The 16,841-nt window shown below is 44.6% G+C and overlaps 1 protein-coding gene across 4 annotated transcripts in view; it reads right to left on the bottom strand.

Annotated features, from left to right (window-relative positions):
* Window positions 1-16,841, bottom strand: part of LZIC (leucine zipper and CTNNBIP1 domain containing) — a 30,994-nt gene that overhangs the window by 13,908 nt on the left and 245 nt on the right. The window contains exons 2-7 of one of the 4 annotated variants that reach the window (XM_083513314.1): window positions 14,741-14,867; window positions 13,166-13,301; window positions 12,582-12,680; window positions 11,708-11,803; window positions 10,944-11,025; window positions 4,921-9,204 (exon numbers count right to left, since the gene is read on the bottom strand). In XM_083513314.1, coding sequence (XP_083369440.1) covers window positions 9,146-9,204; window positions 10,944-11,025; window positions 11,708-11,803; window positions 12,582-12,680; window positions 13,166-13,301; window positions 14,741-14,841 — 573 coding nt within the window. In that variant the 5' untranslated portion in view covers window positions 14,842-14,867 and the 3' untranslated portion in view covers window positions 4,921-9,145. Of the gene's footprint in view, window positions 1-4,920; window positions 9,205-9,749; window positions 11,026-11,707; window positions 11,804-12,581; window positions 12,681-13,165; window positions 13,302-14,740; window positions 14,868-16,648; window positions 16,673-16,841 lie in introns of those variants that run through there. The other 3 variants (XM_083513312.1, XM_083513313.1, XM_083513311.1) reach the window with 3 other exon arrangements.

The raw sequence follows: 16,841 nt of genomic DNA, 5'->3' as shown, positions 1-16,841 counted from the left end.
GGGGTTTTTTTGGGGGGGGAAGGATGGTTGGATAAATGGGGTGGGTGGGAGAGATGAGGCGGAGGGCGCGCGAGCAAGCAGTGGGGGAGGGGGGAGATGGAACGCTGAAGGGGAGTGACGTTTACGAAAGTCGGGGGGAGAGGCGCGGGCGCGCGAGCAACGGCCGGCTGGACGGACATTCGAACGAGCAACCAGGCGCGCGCAAACAGGCTGACGGACGAGCGCGCGTGCGCGAGCAGCCAAACGGACTGAGGGGGAGAGAGAAAAAGCAAGCAAGCTAGCTAGCAGTCGCCTACTCACCGCGCGGCGCCTTTTGTTGCCAGGCGAGGCGTAAAGCGCTTACCTGAAGTGGCGGCGGCGGCAGCAGCAGTTATCAGCAGCACTAGTAATAATAATAATGTTGTTGTTGTTACTGGGTCTGGGAGGAGCCCTCGAGTGGCCCTCCCGCGTAGACAAGGAGGGAAGCAGAGGCAGGATCGTGCCCTCGTCCTCTCAGCACTTGGAGCGGCTGAGCCTCCTTCTGCGCCTGAGGGGAGAGAAATGCCGAACGGTGTGTGTGTGTGTATAAGCGGCCGCCGCTGCTTCTGCTCTTCTTCTTCCTCCTCCTCCTCCCTCCGTCGTCGTGACTCACAGCGGCGGCGACCGAGGGAGGGAGCGGAGGAGGCGCCTGGGCGACTCCGGGTGGGAGGGACCCGCCGCCGCCGTCGCCGCTGCTTGCCGCGTCCCAGCGCCCGAGGCCGCTGAGAGGCGGCAAGCCGCGTCGCCTCAGGCAGCCGCCTCCAACGGCAACCTGAGGTAAAAGGGGGCGTGGCCAACGCGGAGCTTGCGGCTGGAGAAGGAGAAGGCGGCTATTGTTTCGGGGAGGGGCGTGGCCCGGAGGACGGGGCGTGGCCGAAGGGGAAGGGGGTCGGGGAAGGGAGGAGTTACAAGAAGGAGGCGTGAAAGTAGCCTGGGGCGGGGTCGTCGTCGGGAGGCGGGGCTTAGAACGTCTCGGGGTGGGAATAGGAGCAGTAAAGCACTGAATGGAGTGCTGTGCTCTGGTCCTGTTCATCGCCTTCTGGCAGGCACCTGGTTGGCTACATTGAGAACAGGATGTTGGACTGGCTGGGCAAGGGCCACTGGCCTGATGCAGCAGCAAGGCTCCTTTTATGTTTTATTCTGGTGCCCTCCAGATATTTTGGGCTATAATGCACATCTGCCTCAAGTGCAGGGGGCTGCAGCTCAGCGCTGGAGCACATGCTCTGCATGCAGCTTTAATCCCTGCAGCTTTGGCTAGGGATGGAAAATATTCCCATTCTGAAATCCTGGAGAGCCACTGCCAGTCAGTGTTGACAGTACTGACTCTGTATGAGGCGGCTGTTGCATCATTCTACCCAGACACTGAGGTCCAGTGCCAAGGGCCTTCTGGTGGTTCCCTCCCTGTGAGAAGCCAAGTTACAGGGAACCAGGCAGAGGGCCTTCTTGGTAGTGGCACCCACCCCGTGGAACGCCCTCCCACCGGATGTCAAAGAGAACAACAACTATCAGACTTTCAGAAGACATCTGAAGGCAGCCCTGTTTAGGGAAGCTTTTAATGTTTGATGGATTTCTGTATTTTAATATTTTGTTGGAAGCCGCCCAGAGTGGTAAATTATTATTAATATTATTATTGGAGAAGAGTTCCACACTTTGAGGTCACAGAGAGGAAATCAACAAGTAGGTCATAGCTGTATAATGAGGAGCTAGGAACTGGATTTCTCGCTTAAGGAATATCAGTAGCGGGGCAGTGGTTACCTAGCTGGACAGTAGAAAATCCTCCTCCCCCAGATTCTTTCTGCAAGGCCAACCCCAGAGGATCTGGCTGCCCAGGTGTTGTTACTGTTTCCTTTATTTCTCCTTATGTTGTATCTGTATCCAATAAGGTGCAGCAACAAACAGGCCTATGCTTTCCAATCTGTGCTTCAGTACTTAAAGGACATCAAAGCACAATGGCACAGAAATCTACAACCTGTCAGTTAATGAAGACCTTAACATGAAAGCCAGTGAAAAGAGCAAAAGCAAGCTGCAGACAGGAACTGGGAGGGTGTAAATATGCTGGGATCTGAGATGATCACTAACATGTACCCAGCAAGCAGCAGGCAGTAATGATGATTAATTATTTAAGAAAAACTGAGTGCGTCAGCTCAGGCTGAAGCGGGGGAGGGGGGGGAGACGGAAACATCACTCTGGGATCCTTCCGTTAGAGTTACATTAATTAGCATGGTGTGTGAAGCGCAGAGAAATATCCAAAGACATTCTGTCCTCATGTGAGGTGGGAGACCTGCAATTAAGGCATCTGTTTACCCTTTGTATCTGACCGAGATGGCTTTTGAAGGAATTACAGGCTTAATGCAATTTTAAAAGCACACCATATGTTCTGCTTTGTCCCCATTTGGCTGCTTGATTGTATAAATGTCTCAGGGCAGGGTGGGGATAATCTGTGGCCCTCAGATGTTATTGGATGCTAACTCCCATCAGTCCCAGCCAGTATGGCTGATGGTCAGGGATGATGGGAGTTGTAAATCCAACTAAAGCTGGAGGGCCACAGATTCCCCACCCTTGCTTTAGGACAGGACAAAATCTACTTCCCTGCAATTTCTAGTTCTTCCCTCTGCAGCAAGAGGGGGGGAAAGTTCCACCTCAGTATACTTGAGGACCACTATTATATATGTGCCCAAACCCCCATGAAATATTTTATTTGCTATTTATTGATTGCCTTTCTGCAAAGTCTGGTGGTACCCAGCTAATGCAAAGCAGGGACTTGCAGTTGACAGGTGATTGGGAGGGGCAAGTCAATTATCTTTGCTGCAGAACTTGAATTGCCTTGTTCCAAGGGCCAGAATTTTAGGAGAGGGCAAGGTGATGGATAGTAAGAAAAAATGCAGGTACATTAAGGGTGAATCAAATGGGAAAGCATTTCAGCAGGAATGGCAGGGGATGGGGGAGATTGAGCACAGGACAAGAAGCTATTTGCAAGCTGCTGTTGCTCCTGACCCAGTTCTTAGTCTGATATGGTCTGATCCCCTAGAGATGTACAGAAGGAATGGCAAGTGACATCTTCTTTGTTTAAATGGCTGCCGTACACAGTTCTCAAACCTGCTTGCTTTCCCATATACATCTTTTAAAAATGATAATTTAATCTTAACCCATAACTCAAATTATATTAGGAAGCTCGTTTGTTTTTTGTTCTTATTTGTTTTAATTATCAGTTTTTTATCCATTGACTATCTGTGTCTAATCTTGTATTTTATCCAGATGTTAGGAAGCTTAATGACTTTATTTGTAAATGATGTACTATTGGGTGACTGGTGTGTGTGTTTTATCATACAATGTAAGACCCTTTGGGATAAGACCCCCCTTAAACCCCCCCACTTTTAAAGGCATTAAATGGTGCTATACATTTCCATAGTTTCCTGCTGATAGTTTGGAGCTTTGCATGACACCTCCAGTTCCCTTTGCTTTATGCATCTTTTTTCCTAGGCGTAGCTGAAAATCAGGTATCATAAGCCCTAGCTCCTCCATTTGCTGCTTTGCACAGCCAGCCTTAACACTGGACAAAGACGCTCTGCTTCAATCTCTTGCCGTTAGCCATCCATGATAATCTGCTTTGAAATTCATTTAGGATTCTTTCATAATCCAGCTGCCACCACACACCAAGACTTTCCATATGACCACAGGGGTAGATTAGTTCTGATGTTAAGATGGTGCTCCTGGTCAAATTGAAATCTTTGCCATTGCATCATTACTAGGATTTTTCACACCCTTAGGAGAGCGCTCATTCTAACTTTTCGCCAGAAACAATTTTATGGGCAATCAATGTAATAAACTACATCCTGCATTTTTGGACTCCAAAATGACCGTTCTTTTTATGAGGACTACCCATATTATGAGCTATTTTTACTTTTAATGAAGTATTCTTGCAGTTGGGAAATTTTGTTCCCACTCCAGAAGAGAAGAGATTAAGAGGCAAAAAGAATATATTTTGTATTTCATAATGTCGCATAACTTAGAAAAAGAGCATTTAGTGCAGAAAATCAATGACACAGGACTACTGTGAAAGCAAAGCAAGGCTACAGTGCAGAGGTGGCGAACCCTTGGGCCAGTCTTTGCCTGCCAGGGGGTCCAAGTGAGCCTATGCATCCATTTCCCTCAAACCATGCCTTCTAGCTCATCAGCTGATCTCTCTCGCAACATCATCATGTGACTGCAGGCAGGACAGGGTTAAATCCTGCATTGGCTGTGTACCTGTTCCCATTAGGGAACAGATCAGAATTTAATCTCCCACTTGTCCGCTGATGAGCAGGGGCAGGGTACCATGCAAACCCCTTCCTGAATCAGAAAGAGGTACGCATCATAATTCTCTGCTAGAACAGTTTCCTTCCCTTCATTTTAGTAGGGCTTTCAATGCAAACCATCAAAAGTCCTGTATAAAACAAAGAGGGCCAGCATCATTTTTAGCAGCACTTTGCACCTGATGTCCTTTTGCTGTCAGGTAATTGACAGGTGGGTAGGGCCACCCACCTGATAAATTTGTTCAACATGGCCAATCCTGATGAGGATGGAGATGTACATGTTCTCACACCAAGTAACTTTCCTTCTGCTTTCCACACCTGAAGAGGGACTTTCAGAGTTACCAATTTGCAGGCAAGTTTTTGAAAAGAGATTACAATTTTACGCCAGCAGCACTAAGGCACCTTGAGCTTTATAACTGCTTCAAGCAACAGTAGCTCAAGTATTGGATGCCTAACAAGAAAATCCAACCCTCTCAAAGAATGTATTCCAAATGAAATGCCATATTTGAAACCATTGGCATTTTAAGGGGAAAGTTGTTATAAGGCACTGGTTGTGCCCTTAAAAAGAAGATGGGTGGGGGAATATAAAATTGACAATAAAGATAAAATACATTTCTCAGTGATGGTTTATTAAAGCGAAATGAACAATATGCAAAGAGAGACAAGTAAATGCAAATCTCTAAGCTGAGTGAGGGAGAGAGATCAGAAGAAGAAGCCTGTTTAAAGCCGGTGTGACTGCTGGGTTTGGCTCAAGGCACGGATTTGCAATGGCACAGCAGCAAAGCTTCCCTTCTGCAGGCAAGGAACTAACCCTCTAATCATCACTAATGAGACAGCTACAGCATTTCAGGGAAAGAAGGTCTGTAACCACTGTGACTTCACACAAGCTGTTATTTAGCCATCAGTTTTAAAAGGGAAGAAACATTTAAAAGGATGCTATTCCCAACTGCCAAGGCCTAATCACAAGCCACAGAGGGCAGTGAATACCACAAACAGGGCAGTCAAAAGCAGCCTAACTCTAGGAAATGCTGCACGGGAAGCTTTCAGAGTCACAAAGTTCAAATGCATACACACTTCCCGGTAGACCTGCTCTCTTCTCTAACCAGGGTTTTGCCATATTTCTGTGGGACATAAGCCACCCCACTTAGGAACAGGATGCTAGGTATGGTGGTATGGCTTCTCCCCAAGTTTCCCATGGGGCTCTTGCTCCTTGAACAGACTACATAACAGGCAGAAATTCAGCTGATTGAGCTTTCCATTGTATTCCATTGTATCTTTACTGCTTACCTGCTGGGCAGTTTTAAATGCAAAAGAGCCCTGCCAGGATGAAAAGGGAACCCTAACATGTTCTCTACCGTAAAACCTCATATGTGACTTGTTTTTTATCTGTCAAATCTATGACTAAAGGAAGTTTTCCAACAACTTCAATTAGGGCTGCCATACATCTGGATTTTCCAGGACATTACTGGGATTTCAAAGGCAGAATTGACATCTGGGGGGAATTTCCGAATGGCAGCGCTTTGTCCTGGATGTTAGGCAAGTCAATTGAAAAATCATGGGGGGGGGGGGGTTGTGTTTTTGTAAAGAAAAGCTCAACAATTTCAGTGGTTTCCTAAAAAAAAAAAAGTCAACAATTTTGGGGTGTCCTGGTTTTTACTTTTTGAAATATGGCAACCCTAGCTCCAATGAACTAGAGCATTCAGTCCCAGATCCAAAAGTAAACCTGACCTCAAACTTCTGTGTGTCCAACACTGGAGGAGGCTTGGACAGTATGGTCTTGAGTTGAGGACAGTGAAATTGAGGAACACCAACCTACGGGGAGATTCCCAACCTAATTTTGCTCATTGCAGATCAAGCTTTTTCTAGACTGAACCCACTTTAGGCTACAGGTGGAAACTGGATGTTTGACTTCACAACCCCAAATCCCTGCCCACAGAAAACAGTCATTTCCTAGAGTGGGATGTGGGGAGTTTATAGCCTAGCCTTCTCTCTGACATACAATTCCTCTGCAGCTGAAAGAGAAAGAAAGGGAAGAGTGTGCATTGGGAACAGGTATAAGAGGGACATTCAAACACACACATCCCACTAGCTCCTGCAATGTGAATGTGGAGTTCAGCAAAAGATTTACCTCTTAATTCTGGTGGTTTAACAGCCTTGGTATTGTAGAAGCACTGTTGCGGGCAGTGGGAGAGACTACAGAGGGACATTTTCTACTTGCCCAGTTTCAGAACTCATAATCCTATTTGGAAAAGTGCCATCATAACTGATCTATAAAACATGGAAGGTAGTTGCCTGTTTTATGGCTGATCTACTGTGGCCATTGTTCACTAATAAACCAGCGAGCTGCTCCTCCCAGCCTCATGTTCCTGCATTCCCAAAAACTGCTGAATAAGGGAGAGTCATGTTTTGGCAGCATTGCAGTATGCTACAGCCAGCACCCTTTTGGCAACCTACGCATGCCTGCTAGCCAGGAAAATAGAATATAGGCATTGTGCTCGTTCCTTTTTTAAACTGGGGAGGGGAGAGGGAGAGAGCAGCAGTTTCTCAAGTTACTATACAATGAGTTCATCTGGGAGCTGTGGCAAGGGTAAGAGAATTGATTGGCAGGGGTGATATTCAGTACTTTCTTTTAAAAAGAAATTAAAATCAGGCCCCAGGCAAGCTTACATATGCTCTTTAACAAGCAGAAGAGATAAAAACAAGGAAGAAGTTTCATATTCAGGATTAAATCAAAGCAGTTTTTCAAATCCACTCACTTTCTGAGGTTCTAAGTGAACAAGATCTGTAGTGATTAGGAAAAGGGCATTCTGCATGTAAATTCAACTGTTAAGACTGAATAGGTGAGTCCTACAACAAACTAAGGTCAAAAATGAAGGGGGAAATGACAGAGAGAAAGAATGTGTATGGCTTCAAACTGCAAAAAAGTGAAAAACCAGTACAGTGGTACCTCGGGTTACGTACGCTTCAGACTCCGCTAACCCAGAAATAGTGCTTCAAGTTAAGAACTTTGCTTCAGGATGAGAACAGAAATCGTGCTCTGGCGGCACAGCAGCAGCAGGAGGCCCCATTAGCTAAAGTGGTGCTTCAGGTTAAGAACAGTTTCAGGTTAAGAACGGACCTCTGGAACGAATTAAGTACTTAACCCGAGGTACCACTGTATAGAGGAGATGGCAGGGCAGAAAGATATGCTCTCCAACACCCCCCCACCCCCGCAAAAAAACTAACCCAGTTGGATAGTTACTAAGTTGTAGCCAACCAAGTCCTACTCTGAGTAGACCCATTAAAATTAACAATTTAGCCATGTCTGCTAATTTGAGTAAGACTTGGTTAGAAGCATCACTATAGACACTGCACACGCCAAGAGGCATTTATTTAGGGAAAAGCTACAAATATTGCAACCAGTTTATGGGGTTTAGTCCTAACAAGCCCTCTTCCGATGGAGTTTTCAGGGATGTCTCAACTCCTTAAATATGGGCCTAGCAAGAGGATGCCCTCCACAGACACCAACTTGGCAAATTACCCACCATCCAGTGAGAAACCTAGTGTGGCGTTTCTGTCTAGGGCTAAGGAGACCCAGATTCAAGACCCTACTCGGGCTAGCTAATTACTCTTTCTGAGCCTGACCTATCTAACAGGGTCATTGTTGCAAGGATAAAATGGGCGGGGAAGATATACACTGAGGGAAGAGTGGGAGAGGAACAAAAAAGTCTGTTGCTCAATAGTGGAGCACCTAACAGCACAGGTTTAATTGCCAGCATTGGGAATGACCCCTCGGAAATCCTGGCGCCCAGCTGCTGGTCAGTGTAAACAACACTGAGCTTGATAGGCTTGGAAAAAGGCAACTTCCCATACTCCTAAGTGAAAATTGTTGAGAAGGAGCCCAAAGGGACGAGGGAAAGGGATGAGGGAACTTTTAGCTCAAGCCGATAAGTCACAATCAACCGGCATCTTAAGTCAGGCCTGGAAGATGACAGGGAGCCTGCAGGGCTAACAAGATCAACAGACAGCAAGCGCCACCTTCATTCAGCAACAGAACAGGCAGCATCTAAAAAAAGTAGGATTCCTCTCTGTTTGTTTCTACTTGGAAGGAAGCAGTTTCATGCCGGCCTTCCAAAACATGAGGGAAGAATGGCAGATTGTAGCCAATAGCACGCCTGGCTACCGTAGGAGGCCAGAAACAGGGCTTATTGACTGCGTTCCCTGCCATTCTGGTCCACAATGTTTAATTGGCCCAGAAAGCTCCCAAGAGGGCTGCTATTGTTTGCCAATCAAGACACGGAGGACACAATACTGCCCATTCATTTCCCAAGAGAAACCGGGAGGGCAGGAGGGCGCTCGGCTTGTTTTGAGACAAGCAAAACTGTGTCGCATTCCACACTAGAGCTACATTCTCTCCCCCACCCCACTTAAAAAAACCCCCACACAATTCCAGCAAAACAACTGAACTCACACAGCCATCAAGCACCAAGAGCTGCTGAAGAGAGATGCTTTCTGCCATCACATGTAACAAAAATATTAGAGAAAAACATTTTACTAGAGAAATGCACATTTTAAAGTGGGGGAAATACATACACAATGCATACATTCAAAAGGTTACACAATTAAGTTAGTTGGTTTCATTTCCTTGTTTTTAAAAAGTACCACTTAGTGTTTTTAGCCTCTGAACTTATGCAGCCCAGCTCGCAAAAAAGGGCACTTCAAAAACGATCTTCATTGTAGGTTAGCTTGCCGTTAAGATAAAGAGCATTACAAAAAAGTTTGTAAGAAACACACAAATACAACATGGTAAAAAAACAAAAAAACCCAGATCCAATGCAGCTGAACGTAGCCTGCTTTCACTGCTTTGATTTCTCTACCTCAAAACTTGCCAGCGCGAAGACCTTATCGCCTGATCCTGCAGTTAATGAAAAAGAGGGACTGTTTTAAAATCGTGTCTTTATTCCATCAGCAACATCCAGCCTCCAACAAATAATTATTGATTAACAATTACAAGTATAAATTTATATAGCCATACTAATCACACACAGAGGTATTTGATAGTAAGATTTACAGTGGTGCCCCGCAAGACGAATGCCTCGCAAGACAGAAAACTCACTAGACGAAAGAGTTTTCCGTTTTGGAGGTGCTTTGCAAAACGAATTTCCTATGGGCTTGCTTTGCAAGACAAATGTCTTGCGAGTTCCTGCTGGTTTTTTTCCTCCCCCCCCCCTTTTTCTAAGCCGCTAAGCCGCTTATCAGCTGATCCGATCAGCAGATAAGCCAATAAAAGCCGCTAATAGCGCTAATCCTTCAATGGGCTTGCTTCGCAAGACGAAAAAACCGCTAGACGAAGAGAATCACAGAACGGATTCTTTTCGTCTTGCAAGGCACCACTGTATTTATATTTTTAATATGTGAATAGAACATTATGCACTTACAATTATTTGAGTTTTTGATCCACTGTTTTAAGCCTTTCTTAACTTGGAATACAGTACTCCCATATTGCTTCTCTTATACATGTTTCTTTTAATTTTTTTTTTATATCTTTTATCTCCTTATCTTAAACCTGACCATGCTCAACTGTTCCCCTCACTTGTTGGATTCTTAGAATACTCTGTGAGTTTGTTATACATGTAATAGACTAATAAAAACAAAAACAAAAAGAAACGATGGTGGACTGAACTGCATTGATTTAAATGACAGATTGCACTGATGTTAACCACTGATCTCAAAACCGCTGATTTTAACCATGGATCTCAAAACTGCACTAAACTGCAGATTTGGGAGTTTCTTAGAATTCCCAAGCAATTATCGGTACAACACTGCCAGTAAGTCATATGCAGGTAAGATGGCAGGCAACTATTTACCATATTGGCCCAAATATAAGCCGCACCCGAATATAAGCCACACCTTTAAAATTTAAGGGGGGGGGAAGAAAAAAAGACAACACCCGAATATAAGCCGCTCCCTTAAAATTCCACAGGCATTCACACCCGTAAATGTCAAATGTAGAAGAAAATCCTACGGGTACTAGAGAGGACCTGCAAGTGGGTTTAACACCTGTTCGTAGCACCGTAAATGCAAATTAAAACAACAACACTGCACTGTAAAATACAGGGAAAGCGATGTATGACATTAGAATTAATTGCACAACAGTCTCAAGCTCGCAAATCTGCAAGAAAACATTTTTTGTTCCGTTTTACCATACGTCTGTTTCAGCAGCGATATCGTAAAAGCCAATTTTTGTAAGGTCGCAAATTTAAGCCGCACTTTAACTTTTCACAGTCGGAATTTGGGAGGAAAGTGCAGTTTATATTTGGGCCAATATGGTATGTGGACTACTTATTTTCATTGACTGATTTTGCCAGGCTGATCTACAGGATCAAGTTGTATGTTTTAACTGGGACTGATAAGCATCATTTGGAATAAAGTCAAACCAGTCTGTCATTGGATTGGAAAAAATGCTATTTAAGTTACACTCATGTTCATGCTATATGGCAATGAATCCAACCTCCATGCCTGTTAATGAAGAGGAAGCAGATGAGCTGTAGTCATGAACTAAGGATGAGACACCATTTCTTTTCTCCTGATTGTGAGAAGTTTGACGCAGATGAACAAGGAAAGAGGCATGGGGAGATTTTTTTTTTAACTTACCAAGATCACTGGAAACTCTCACAAACTGGCTGAGAGCAGCTCCTGCATTTGTTGAAAGAAAAGTCTCATCATCAGAAGTCAGCTGTAAACACAAAGAATGAAAGAAATAAGGATGAGTCAGCCATGAAACTTTTAATATCACTTAAACAAATGATGGCCAGACTTGGCCCTCCAGCTGTTTAGGGACTACAACACCCATCATCCCTAGCTAACAGGGCCAGTGGTCAGGGATGATGGGAATTGTAGTCCCAAAACAGCTGGAGGACCAAGTTTGGCCATCACTGACTTAAACATTTAAAACAAAAAAATTCCTTCCAGTAGCACCTTAAAGACCAACTAAGTTAGTTCTTGGTATGAGCTTTCGTGTGCAAGCACACTTCTTCAGAAGAAGTGTGCTTGCACACGAAAGCTCATACCAAGAACTAACTTAGTTGGTCTTTAAGGTGCTACTGGAAGGAATTTTTTTGTTTTGACTATGGCAGACCAACACGGCTACCTATCTGTAACTTAAACATTTAAAATGAAAGTGGCATAATCAAGACAAGAAAACATTTCCAAACAAGCTTTCATAGCTTCAACACTCCAGACAAAGCCTTAAATAGTGTTGAGGCATAGTGAAAAAACATCCAATTCTGTAATATTCTGTGCAGTTTCTAAGGGATCCAGATTCTGCTGCAGGGTATAAGACTAGTACTACACATCGTGTGTAATCCACGCAATTCCATTTATAGCCCCATGAGGGACATGCCAAGCAAATTTAGTACCTTCTCCCCAAGCTTCCTGAGAGCCGTGAGAATTTCCACTTTTTGCTGAGTATAGACGTCCCGTCCCAACTTTCCAACAATCAGATCTCTGTCCATCTATAAAGGGGAAGAGAAAACCGGGAAGTGGGGGTGGATGACACTAATTATGCATCTGATGTATGAAGATTTACACAGCCCTTAGGAATTAACAGCCATTATTTGTGTACCATGAGAAAGAAATTTGTGGCATTCACTAAGTGTCAGTTGCGGAAAACATTGACTGCCGTCTCCCACCATCAGCCCCATCTGGCATGGCTCACAGTCAGGGATGATGGGAGTTGTAGTCCAGCAACAACCTGTCCAGATTACAGGTTCCCCATCCCTCCTTGGGCAGAGTTCTCCCATCACACATTTCCATGTGATTGTGTGAACCAGTTCACAGGCACCGCATGGGGCAAAGCTCCCAATTAAATCAAAGCTTCTACAGCCTGCCTAAATCATCAGCATCTTCTTCTCCTCCTCATTATCGTTATCATTTGATTACTGACTGCCCTATACCTGTAGGTCTCAGGGCGGTTCACAAGATAAAATCACAACACGAAAACACAAAATACATAATAAAAACAGAAACAGGAACAACCAATAATCCCCCCTCCCCAAATTAGTTTTCATAATTTAGTCTGCCCAGCCCAGGACTAGGCAATGCTGTTAACACTCCCAGCTTCTCATCTTTGAAAATCAGTATAAAACATTGTTTAAGATTTGCAAGTTTTAAAAAATATGTAGATCACATTGGGATGCCTCACAGGACGCGGTTTATAAATGAAATGAATTAATGATTCTAAACATACTTCACGTATGTACACTTTTTTAAAAGGTGATAAAACATCTTTACCTCTGCCAATCTTGTCCGCAGCTGCCCTGGCTGCTTTTTGGCAAACATCCTGATGACCTCCGGGGTTTTAAAAGCCTGGCTGATGGCCGCTTGTATAGCCTGGAAGAGGAAGATTACAAGCTAAAACCCTCGCGAAAGATGTGAGTTACCTGTATAGGAAGCTGCATTACACCGTTGGTCCATCTAGTTCAGCATTGTGACTGGCAATGTCCCACCGGAGTTTTAGAGAGGAGTCATTCCCAGGCCCATCTAAAGATGATCAGATTTAAACTGGGGCATTCTAGATGCAAGGCAGATGCTCTACCACTGAGCTACGGCCTTTCGCTTAAGAAATAGGAAGATGCCTTATACAGAGTCAGACCACTCAGTATAGCTCAGCATTGCCTAAACTGACTGGCAGTGGCTCCAAAGGGTTTCAGGCAGGGGTCTCTTCCAGCCCTGGCTGGATATGCTGGGGATTGAACCTGGGACCTTCTGCGGTCAAAGCAGATGCTCTCCCTTTGAGTGATGGACCCAATGTCATAATGCAGTGTTTTAGACACACTACGTCAAAAAAAAAAAAGAAGTCCCCTCCAAACACTCACCAACTGCATCCCACTAAGTTCGTCTACCAATGTCATGTTTCCAGACATGATCTTCTTCAGGGAATCATTGAACTCACTCAGCTGCTCAAGGGTTTCTTTCTTGGTCTCTTCATACTCATCTGCATCCAGATCATCTCTGAATAAGAGCAAGCACTGCGACTCAGCCAACAGGTTAACCACAGTAGGGCTCTACATAGGAACATAGGAAGGTGCCTTGTACTGAGTCAGACCATTAGTCAATCTAGCTCAGTTTTGTCTACACTGACTGGCAGCAGCTCCCCACTGTTTCAAGAAGGGGACATTCCAGCCCTACTTGAAGATGCTGGGGATTGAACCTGGGACCTTCTACAAGCAGATCATATATTCTACCACTAAGCTATAGCCTTGTTATTTAACCAGTAGCTGCTGATAGCCTTATATTCCAACAGCCATCCCTCTTGTTAATAGTGGGCTGCTTTCCCCATCTCACAAAATTAATGATGCCAGTATTTTACTATGCCGCCCTGAAACAGTGTGGAGCTGCTCCTAGTCGGTGTAGGCAGTACTGAGCTATGTTACCTCTAGGTTCAGCAGCAGTACGTATCTGAGTATCAGTTGCCACGGAACAGTAACAGGAGACAGCTAATGTCCTCATGTCCTGCTTGTGGGCTTCCCAAAAGGCATCAGATTGGACACCAAGGGAAACAGGATACTGGACTAGAAAAGTCTTTGGTCTGATCCAGCAGGGCTCTTCTTACATTCTTAACAACAGCAACACAACATACTGGCATGTCACATGAAGTGCTGCCCTTGGAAGATCCTTAAAGGATGTCTGAAAAGGACGAAATCCAAATGAGGGCATGCATCACCCAGTAGTGTCTGGTGCCCATTGGTACTGGCAGGCCAGAAGGCAGGGAGCCTAACAGTATGTGGAACCAAAGTAAACTACAGTGGTGCCTCGCAAGACGAAAAGAATCCGTTCTGTGATTCTCTTCGTCTAGCGGTTTTTTCGTCTTGCGAAGCAAGCCCATTGACGGATTAGCGGATTAGCGGCTTTTGGCGGCTTATCTGCTGATCGGATCAGCTGATAAGCGGCTTAGCGGCTTAGAAAAGGGGGGGGAGGAAAAAAAACCAGCAGGAACTCGCAAGACATTGTCGTCTTGCAAAGCAAGCCCATCGGAAATTCGTTTTGCGAAGCACCTCCAAAACAGAAAACTCTTTCGTCTAGCGAGTTTTCCGTCTTGCGAGGCATTCGTCTTGCGGGGCACCACTGTAATTCTAGCTTTGTCCACATTCTCGTCCCTGCTAAGTTCTACAAAGGCAATAAAGAGATTATGAAGGAGGAAGCTGGCAGGCAATCCCACCCCCCTGGACTAGTACTAAGTAAGAAGTCAAGGTAGGGTCTGACTAAGAGCAGGCTGACATTAGTGGGACTGTGACCCATTAGCCCTGATAGGCCAGTCTCCAATGACATCATCCTATCCATCTACAAACAGCTAAAGACTGGAAGGAGAAAAAGATGCCTGCCCTGCCCTATATGGTGTTAACACAAAGATTTTGTGACAGATTAGTCAATTTCAGGATGGAATTTATTACCTACACTCCTCCAGATCTTGCAATTGCTGCATTAGTCTATCCAGTTGCTCTTCCAAGTTCTGTTTCAACTTACTGGTCTCAATTGCTCCCCTTGAAGCCATTTCAGATTTTGTGCATTACAGACCACCTGAAAGAGACAAGAAACTTACATGTAGTGTGTGTTACTTAAACTGCCAATATCATAACGATGTTATACAAATTGACAGTGCAACTGCATTTGGAATATTGTATGCAGTTCTGGTCACAAAGGATATCGTAGAGCTGGAGAAGGTTCAGAAAAGGACAACAGAAATGATCAAGAGAATGGATTGACTCCACCCCCTAAAGAAAGATTGCAGCATTTGGGACTTTTTAGTTTAGAGAAAAGGCAAACGAGGTGAAATGATATAAGTCATGATATAAGATATAATATTCATGGAATGGAGAAAGTGCACAGTAAAACATTTTTCTCCTGCTTTCATAACACTAGAACTCATGGGCATCCAATGAATCTGAATGTTGGAAGATTCAAGATAGATAAAAGAAAGTACTTATTCACACAGCACATAGTTAAAGTGTAGAACCCACTCCCACACGAGGCAGTGATAACCACCAACCTGGATGGCTTTAAAAGAGGATTACACATATTCATGGAGGGCAAGGCTATCAATGGTCACTAGTCACAATGGCTATATTCTACCTCCACTATCAGAGGCATCATGCCTCTGAATATCAATTGATGGGAATCACAAGTGGGCAGAGTGCTATTGGGCTTATGTCCAGCTTGCAGGTTTTCGACAGACATCTGATTGGACACTGTGAAAACAGGCTGCTGGACTAGATGAGTCATTGAATGATCCAGCAGGCTTCTCTTATGTTCTTAAAAGGAAATAGCAGGCTAGTTATATAGCGAAAGTGGCATAAAAGAACTTTGCTCTAGTACAAAGGTAAATGTCATCTTCTTTATTTAAACATGCCCATCCTATTCAAGAGGCTCAAAGAAGATAATATTGTATTGGGGGATTATTGTAGCAAAATTAATTTAAAAAATTACCAGGATGTTTGGTTTACTAGTTTCTAGTACAAAAGTATTTCACACCAAGGACCAATATGTTCAGGGATGCCATGTTTTCCCCCAGTTTATAAAATGTGTTTTAAAGTTATAAATAGATTTCCTTCTAATCAAATAGGGAAGGGGATACTCAGCTAACTCTAGAAAACAGCCAGTTTGGCTCTGGAAGCCAGGGTAGAGTAGTGGTTAGATGACTGGCCCTTGGAGACCAGGGTTCAAATCCCCATTTGGCCACACAAACCCTATCTGCTTTTTAAAGAAACATTAGTCACAAATCAGTGTACAATAACAAAAACAGCAAATCCAAATGACATTTAAAAAACATTAAATACAAGCATACTTCATGATAATCTAAAAATAAGCAAAAACCAACTCCAGTCAGACAGCTCAGCATGCTATCAGCAATTTAGAATGTCATCTCTGTAGTCTAATTTAGATGATCCGCTGAAAGCTACAGAGAAAAAATAAAAATAAAAGCCTTTGAGACCCACCTAAAAACATCAGTTCCTCTATCAATTCCCTGATCCGCAATTAATTTGAGGAGGAAAATGTTAGGAGGGGCCCAGCGACCATAAACTGGGAGCCAGTTCCACTAACACGAAATGCCATTTCTGACACGCCCCCCTCTCTTTTGTAGCTGGGGATGAAGCCTCACCAAGGAAAATTTGCCGCAAGCACACACACGCCGGACCTCTCCAGGGTGCTAAACCTTACCCCTAAATGAGGAGTGGGAAACCTCTGGCCCCCAGGATGCTCACCAGCCGCACCCCCCCCACACACTGGCATCGCACCCTCCTTGAGCCTTTTTGCATGGCCGGATTATTCCCCTCCCTTCTCCAGTAATCCCCCTTGCTTACCCGAATGGAGAAGGGTGTGTGTCCAAATACCAGCCTACTGTACAAAGGTGAAATTTACACTTCTTGCCCCGCCCACAGCTGGCATGTTCCAATCTCCCACCCCAGAAGGGAATGGGCTGAAAATGGCTCCCCGCCCCAGCCCAAACCATTCAAAGCCCCCTCCCAGATCCGCAGGCGGACTCCCTTCCTTATA

This window comes from Podarcis liolepis (assembly GCF_965112155.1).
Source record: "Podarcis liolepis genome assembly, chromosome: 7".
Lineage (NCBI taxonomy): Eukaryota > Metazoa > Chordata > Lepidosauria > Squamata > Lacertidae > Podarcis > Podarcis liolepis.
The sequence above is the reverse complement of the archived record's forward strand: the minus strand, read 5'-3'. Positions and strand labels throughout refer to the sequence as shown.